Raw genomic sequence first — 8617 nt, 5'->3', positions numbered from 1 at the left:
CAAATTCTTTCAATAGGGTAAATTATACTTTCCTAGATAATCGAGAGAGAAAAATAAAAGTGCAAAAAGAATGGAAGAACTACAGCTAGAGGTACCATTCATAGTAGCAATAAAAGATCATCCAGGAACTATAGGCAGCAGGAAAATATCACATGAATTAGCAGAGTTCCTACGATGTCCTCTTATTAATGAAAATGATATCACCCAAACCCTCGAAAAAATATCCATTCCAACCCCCTCAAGTTCAACCATAACTCAAACTTCTAATGAGCTTTCAGACAATTTACCTTTTGAGATTATTTCTCAAATTGCCTTAACCCAACTCAGCTTGAAGTTCAATGTTATCATCAACATGTTGCTGTTCAATGATGTCCGTCTCAATAAATTGATAGAACTGGAGCATTCTGGGAAGGCGCGCTTGATCATTATTCAAGGCGAAAGCAATAATCATCAAGATTATTATGACAGTGGTCATATCTTGAAGGTAAGCATCGAAAAAGAGTCATTTAATGTGAATGAAGTTGTCACCAAAATGTATAATTTACTAAATGCTATGAGAGAAAATGCAAAGAGCCACAACAAACTTATCAGACAACCTACAAATGACCATTTGCATGAATTATTTTTATCTAAAGAGCCAAGAACAAACAAAGTCCTATGCCGAAGTTGCTCAAAAATTGTTTCTGGTCTCTCTTATGAATGTGCAGAGTGCAATGAGTTCACCTTTCATAAATTATGTGCAGAGTCATCCCCAGATGTAAAGAATTGTCCTCTTTGGTTAAGGGAAATGAAGCCAAAGCAATATGACTTCCAAAAGACATATAAATGTAATAACTGTGAAGAATTTTCAGAAGATTGTTATGATTGTCTCTTCCAAACCAACGTTAGCCATGGATTTTTGCCGACTATTCTTCATCATCAAAGACATCAACACTTTCTTAATTTCATTATCATGCCCTTCCAGTATAATTATCAATATAAATGCTGTATTTGTGATAAACTGGGCAGCTCAGTTAGCTACAAATGTTATGATTGCAACTATGATGTTCATGTCAAGTGCATATTACCAAGCACTATTAGGATGCCTGGGCATGGTTATTATTCCCTTGTCTCTGCATCGTCGTATCATCAAGATGAGTTGGAAAAGTATAATTGTGGTATCTGCCGTGAAAAAATAGAATCGAGCCAACTATTATATTGGTGTGAAGAACAAGATTTTATTCGTGCGGGTACAGTTAAAGGTTTTACTAATCAATACGAAAATTTTCCCATTCATGTGAAGTGCATGCCTAGTCCTAAAATTTTAACTGAAAATGAGCTGAAGAGGATCTTCATGCAATTCGATGTGAATCGCGACAGTGTTCTTAGCAAAGAAGAGATAAAGAAAGCATTTGAGTATCTTGGTGCTTTCTTTCCAGGCTTCAGAGCCAACCGAGGAATTAGGTATGCTGATGCCAATGGAGATGGACAAGTTGACTTGACTGAGCTGGATGATCTGGTAAATTATGCTGTTAGACTTGGCTACTCTACTTACTAGAAACAGCTTGAGAGATGGAAATTAAACAAGCAAGCTCCCTCTTAAAATAAAAGTATTTTAGTTTCTGGTGGCTGCCCTGCCATGCACTTATGAATTAAATGTGTTTGCTTCTTTAATTTCTATTAGATATATGTAAGTATATATGAATGCAAACAACAAAATAAAACTCTGCATAAAATAATGGAGAGATCATAAACTCCACAAAAGACGGAAATAAAATAAAAACAATAGCAGAAATATAAATAACATCAATCTATGCCAGAATAGACAAGAATCAACCCTTCTTGTATCTACATGCTTCATTTTGTGTTTCAATGGAGAGAAGGAAGAAAATTTTAATGGTGAAAGGGAGAGAGAGGGGGCAGCAGTTACCCTAAGTAAATTTAGGGTAAAATAATATCAAATCAAATTTAATTATATATAATGTTTTAATAAAATACGTAACATATAATATAGCAAATAATAAATCGAAACAGGGGTGAGCTATTACCTTATCTGCATACATAAATTGATATTTACTCGTAAAATGTTTTTTATATATTTTGTTAAAAAATTTGAACATATGTAAACTGATCAAGGCATGTATTACATATTAATATAAATGATGGTGTAAGATATTTCATCCTGACTCTGTCACTTTATATATATACGATGCAATTAATCTTCAAACATTAGCTGTATTTATATATTTATTAAATTGTCACTATTGAGTTTTTAGAAAATATAAAAATTTTATGTGCACGATAAGAACGTGTTGATATCATGAGTAATCTTCTCTTTTGAATAATATTTATTAAATTTATAATAATTTTACAGTGAAAAAAATTTTTCTATTCAAATTAGAAAATTTTCATTGTTTAGGTCTCTAAATACTAAAATAATTACAGTCAACTGCTATCTTATAGAAAGTGAAATTCTATAAAAAAAATGCCAAGATACTATATTTAGCATATTTATTTAAAATATTTAAATGAATTGATTAGAATATGACATATTAATTTTTATTTTTATTTAAAAAAAATGTTAAAACTTCATAGTTGTGTAGGACACGTGTGGTTAATGATAAAAAAAATTCGATCCCAACGTTTATTACGAGTTAGATGACGATACATTAATGCGTGGCTGTGTGAGAGTATTTTTGTGACGTCATTTAGTGCATTGGAAATCAATGGCCCTTGGCTTACAACATCAGATAATTTTTCTCATCAGGTGTTCAAAACTGCTTAAACGGTAAAAACCGAATCATTCGGCTGGATACTACCATATAAAAAATATTAAATTTTATACTAAAATTTTTTTATAGAAAATTTAATTATTTTATTAATTTTTATAAATCCAGTAAAAATTTAATATTTTTAGATGACTAAATTCAAATCAATACGCTCAGTTTAGATAAACCAACCCACCCCAACACAAAAATATTAAGTAAAAAAACTTAGAATCAAAATAGTACAAATTTTTTATTAAAATTGAATTTGACTTTTTAAAAATTGAAATATAAAAAAGAAATCGAAGCAATATATAAGATTAAAAGATTAATTTTACTTAAACTCTGTGTATGTATCTAGATCTAGTGATGGATAAAATACCAAATGAAATTTTTTTTTTTTTAAAGAAAAAAGATTTTCCTAGTCATCATATAATTTGTCATCTGTTTTGAAGCTGGTGAAGAGGGCACATGTTAAAGAATAATAATGCATGCAATTGATCAAAAATTGGAATTTGAGTCCATGAACTATTATTCAGTGGCCGACAAAAAATGGATTGTCTTATCCATACCATAAAAAGTAATTCCTGCAACAAAAATGGAATCATTTTTCCTTGTCAAAAAGAAAAGAAAAAAGGTAAATTTCCATTGTGCACAAAGAGTAGTATGTATCATTAACTTCGAAAATATCCTGATTTATAAACTATCATGAATTATTATTATTCTCACGGCAAATGGATTCTTTTATCCATATGAAATTGTCTTTTCTGTGATAGAAATGGAAATGGAATCCATTATTGTTGTTAAAAGAAAAAAGAAAAAGGTATCTTCCTACCATTACCATTGGAATCACTTCATTTATAACTATACGTTCCTTTCAAAGTGACTTTAAAAAAAAAAAATGCAACTTTTATAGCTTTCGTAGAAGCAGAAATTTATCTTGAGGGAAAAAAACCGTATAACAAGTTGCAGATATTTAATGATATAATTAATCAATCACAATCGAAATGAAGCCAGTAAATCCATGTTGCTTCATGATGATATCCCCACAGAGACCTATCAGGATTCTCCACTTTTGATATTCTCTAATTTTGGATGGAATAACGGGGAGGCGGAGGGACACTAGGCAGAGGTCTACAAAATCCTCATGGTCCAGTTTCTGATTAAGCCAAACCAAAAGCAGTCTCCTGATCTTATTGAAAATGGGTTGTTCAGAAAAGGGATCTCCATGTGCTCTGAATGAAGAGCAGTTAAGGAAACTGTTCCAACAGTTGGATCTTAACGGAGACAAGTATTTAAGCAAGGAAGAGCTAAAGCAAGCCTTCAATAAAGTTGGCGCAGCTTTCCCTGGTTATAGAGCAAGACGTGCACTCAAAAATGTTGATACCAGTGGAGATGGGTACGTGGACATGGACGAGTTTGATAATCTCATCGATTATGTCCTTAAAAAGGGCTACACTTTGACTTAAACTTGGGGAAAAATCATGTACTAATGAATTACTTGAAGGAAATTACTTGAAATCAAGGAAACATGTAATCGTTGTTTGCTAGCAAGTTTGTCAGCTTCTTCTTAATTTGATGCATGTAGAACAAGTACTATATATATACATATATAGAGTATGGATTATAAGGTAGATAATTTCATCATAATCCTTCTTTATTTTGTGTGTATATTCATAAATTATAGGTAAGTACTTTTTTTTTTTTAAATACAGTTCATAAGAGTGGGAGTGAATAAGAAGAAGATTGGTAACAGAAAAGGAGCATTGAGGATGTGATATTAATTGATCCAAGACATTATTTTATGTCATTTTTGAAACTATTGCAAGGCACCAAGCAAACGATTTTTTTTTTTTTTTTTTTGCTTTTTAGACTGAAAGTGGATTATATTATTCTCTATCATAAAAAACATTCGGAGGAGTAACAATTATTGTTTGATGATGAACTGCATTTTCAAACGAACTTTATATGTAAAGTTAAGAGTTTGAAATTTAGAGTTGAAAAGGTTTTACCTAAATATTACTCCACAGTGTTAAAATAGGTATATTTACAAAAATAAAAAGCATTTTCAAGACCAAATAATGATAAAAAAAATCCCAAAACAATGGAAAGAATCTTAAAGTCTAGTTCTTATAATCTGAAATGATTTACTACAATTTAAATTTGTAATCATTATTTATCCCTTATCCATATTTTTACTTAATCATTTGTAGGTTGATTCAGAAAAAAATAAATGGAAAAAACAAACTAATCTATCGGTGGCAGATTAGTGCTGCCAATTCTATTATGTGCCTTTTTCTTGAAGCCAAGGCTTTATGGACCTTATATTTTCCTACAAATGATAATATGTCTAATTTAGATATGAAAAGAGTCAAAAGTCAACCCATTATTAAATCCCAATATATGCGAAACTCTTAGGAATAAATCATCCAAATCAATGTAACTTTTGCTTGGGATAAGATTTGGAGAACCAATGTACCTGCAAAAGTTTGAATTCTAATATGGAGGATTTTGCGAGATGCTCTTCCTTGTAAAGTGAACCTATTTCGACGACATGTAAATATAGGTGAACTGTGTCCTGTTTACGGAACTGATAGGAAATCCGCATTTCATATTTTGTATACCTGTTCTTTTGCACGAAGTTATTGGTTACTGTCGAATGTGACATGGACTGTAGTTTCATCTCTTGCGACATGGTTTACAGGTTTATTATCATCTCATCACAGCAAAATTATTGAGGAGGCTTTTATGTTGATACGGAGTATATGGAGCCATCGTAATGAAGTTGTTTGGAAACAAAAATTTCAGCAACCATGCACTGTATTAAGTCGGGCTAGAGCTCTTCATAAAAAATGGTCGGCGACACAGAAAACTTCACCTGTACTTGTTGCAAAAAACTGTTCTTCTGCAATTTCTGTTGCAAACTCCTCTTTTGTAGCAATGGGACAGCAGGTTGCAACAGTCTAATTGCAGCAACTGTGGAGTTCTCCGCCATATGTACAGTATAAGTGTAATATTGATGTGACTGTCCTAGCCAATGGAGCTTATGGTTTGGGTATGCTGGTGGGAGATGGCCAAGGGTACCGTTGTGCTGCTAAATTGGTTGTAAAGCCTGGTTTTAATGATCCTCAGGTTGGGGAGGCTCTTTGCTTTAGGGAGGCTTTAAGTTGGTTTAAGTCCATGCATTTCTTTCCAAATCATGTGGGGACAGATTCTCAAGTTGTGGTTCATGCTTCGAATTCTCGTCATGATTTTTCCTCTTATTTCTCTATGGTTATTAAGGATTGCAAAGCTCTTTTGCAAGACCTTCGGTTCGTGTCATATGCATTTGTTAGAAAATCAGTGAATCAAGTGGCTTATGCAATTACTAGAGCGGCTAATTCTGTGTGAACAGGGGATATGTCCTCCTTTATTTTTGTACGAGTTTTTATCTTATGATTTTAATAACATGAGCTAAGCTCACTATTCATTTCAAAAAAAAAAAATCAATGTAACTTCTTTTTTTTTTTTTTTTAACTTTCCGGATTGACGATGCTTTTTACTCTAAATAATATTTTTTTAAATTATTAAAAACTCATATGCTCGAGAATGCTTGGTCTGAGACTTTTCACACTTTCTTCATCTATGTAAGAAATGGAAAAACTAATTACACCATAATAGTTACATGTTTGATTGGTCCTGAAAGTAAAATAAAAAAGAAATTGATAGACATTTAATTAAATTTAGAGATTTTTATTTTAAATTAGCTTTAAACTCACTTAGCATGTACGAGTTAGATCAGCTATACTGGGATCTGAAAATAGTCTCCTGTATGTGTTAAGTTTTTCCCAAATTCATACTTAATAAAAATAAGTATAATTTGCCGATAAAAAAAATTACCTTTCGAACGATTCTTTAAATATTACTATTAAAAAAATTAAATCTCTTTATCAATCAAATTAAAGAAAAAATTGGTCATTCCATTTAGTTTATATATGAAAGGAATCAAAATAAAAAAGTAAAAAAAAAAAAGAAAGAAAGAAAGAAAGAAAGAATCTGTAACCAGTAACCTCTCCCTATGAATGGAAGAGAAAAATATAAAAAGAATCAAGAAAAAGAAAAAAAGTTATTTAAAGATTAATATCAGTATGGCAAAGGCAACTCTATATAAAGCTTCAAGTAGGAACCACCATTATATCCTGCACTTCCTTCCCCTTTTATCATATTTTTACATCAAAGAAGCTAAGTCAGAACCTAAACATGCCCCTTTATGTGCCCAAGTCTATAAGCGGCCTTTCTCTAACTGAAGAACAGTTGAAGGCTATCTTCAAAGAACATGATACAAACGGCGATGGTCGACTCAGCAAAGACGAGATAAAGCTTGCTTTTCAACAGTTGGGTTCTCGTCTCCCTGGATGGAGAGTCCGCCGTGCACTTAAACACGCCGATGCTGATGGTGATGGTACCATCAGCGTCAGTGAGCTTGATGAGCTTGTCAAATATGCTGTTCGATTTGGATATTCTATTTAGTTTTTCATCCAATTTATGAGAATGTTAAATATATCTGTGTAAGTTTATCCATCTATGTGTATGCTTATGCTTGTAGCTTGCAAGCTTTCAAGCTTCTTATGCATGTATGTGTCTGCTTGTAGCTTGCAAGCTTTCAACTTCTAAGCTTCTATGTATTAATTAATTAATTGCACACTTGTATTTGCTGTTAGATCGGTTCTGGATGTTTTAACGATGTAATAACAAAAATCATCTGTGTGTTGTTTAATATGAATTTGAGTATAATTTATATTTCATCCTTTACCTCTTGTCCACCATTTTTTTTTTTTTTTCTGACATGTTTATATGGAACTTCATCTTATATATGATCTTATGGATTTTTTTTTTTTGGGGGAAATATAAATAAGATAATATGTGATTTTATGAATTTTGTATTTTTCATCTAAAAATCCATCATAAGATCATATATTGGGTAGCACAAAATAATTGAAATAAAAATTATTAGTATGAAATAGTTGCTTTTGATAGATCATGATATTAATTAGTCATGTGAGGTAATTCAAGCTAATTAGTTTCCTTTGTAAGCTTTTGATCCCCTGTCGTAGTAAAAAAAAAAAAAAATTAACAGAATATTAGTTTGTTTGTTTTAATAAATTAATATAATTCCGCTTTTTAGTTCAATTAGTTAATTAATACTAATTAATCAAATGTTATAGTAACAAATCTTCCAAATCAAAATGTGCTCATTAGTCATTAATTTCATTTGGTATGAATACTAATTATATAGTAAATCCAAGTATAGTATAGGTTTGGGTTATTGGCAGACCCGCACTGGCACAACCACGATCAGATTTCACAACTTGCATATCGAACAAAACTGTCCTCCAGCATCAAACATGGAATCCTGGAGAGTTGCCCACTTGGCACTTCCAAGGTGAAGTTTTAATTGCAAGTTTTAATTGTTCTTCTTTTCCTCAATTCACAATCAAATGTTGCTAAGTTTTTTTTTTTTTTTTTTTTTTTCGTTCTCTTTTCTTCTTTTAAGAGGGTAGCTTTGATATCAAATAAAGTTACTCTATTTGTGATTTAGAAATCATGAGTTTGAGTCATGAAAATTGTCTCTTTATAAGAAATAGGAGAAAGTTGCATACATAACATTAACCCTTTTCAGAGCACATGTGAAATGTTTAATTCACTGGATTGTCATTCTTTCTTTGTTCCTTTTTTCTCAATTCATAATCAAATGTTGCTTTTTTTTTTTTTTTCATTGTTTGTTCTTCTTTTAAGAGATAACTTTAGTGTAATATAAACTTACTCCACTTATGATCCTGAGATCATAGTTCATCCTTTTTTTCTTTGTTGTTCTTTTCTCAATTCATATTTGT

At 31.3% G+C, this 8617-nt stretch overlaps 3 protein-coding genes across 3 annotated transcripts; all 3 read left to right on the top strand.

The window, feature by feature from the left end:
- LOC149493439 (uncharacterized) lies at positions 1 to 1653 on the top strand. Its single transcript, XM_089725674.1, has one exon. The coding sequence runs from the start codon at positions 71 to 73 to the stop codon at positions 1535 to 1537; it is 1467 nt and encodes a 488-aa protein (XP_089581800.1). The 5' UTR covers positions 1 to 70; the 3' UTR covers positions 1538 to 1653.
- A 3943-nt stretch (positions 1654 to 5596) lies between these two features.
- Positions 5597 to 6134, top strand: LOC105633896 (uncharacterized). The gene is made up of 2 exons (XM_012216600.1): positions 5597 to 5624; positions 5779 to 6134. Exons 1-2 carry the CDS (start codon positions 5597 to 5599, stop codon positions 6132 to 6134), a joined length of 384 nt encoding a protein of 127 aa, XP_012071990.1.
- Positions 6135 to 6906: 772 nt separating this feature from the next.
- LOC149493438 (calcium-binding protein CML39-like) lies at positions 6907 to 7535 on the top strand. Its single transcript, XM_089725717.1, has one exon. The coding sequence runs from the start codon at positions 6984 to 6986 to the stop codon at positions 7251 to 7253; it is 270 nt and encodes an 89-aa protein (XP_089581843.1). The 5' UTR covers positions 6907 to 6983; the 3' UTR covers positions 7254 to 7535.
- The last annotated feature ends 1082 nt before the right edge of the window (positions 7536 to 8617 follow it).

The sequence above is a fragment of the Jatropha curcas genome, chromosome 9, assembly GCF_041381405.1.
Source record: "Jatropha curcas cultivar XTBG-Jc1 chromosome 9, XTBG_Jcur_1.0, whole genome shotgun sequence".
Classification (NCBI taxonomy): Eukaryota; Viridiplantae; Streptophyta; class Magnoliopsida; order Malpighiales; family Euphorbiaceae; genus Jatropha; species Jatropha curcas.
This window is presented reverse-complemented; position numbering and strand designations above follow the sequence as displayed.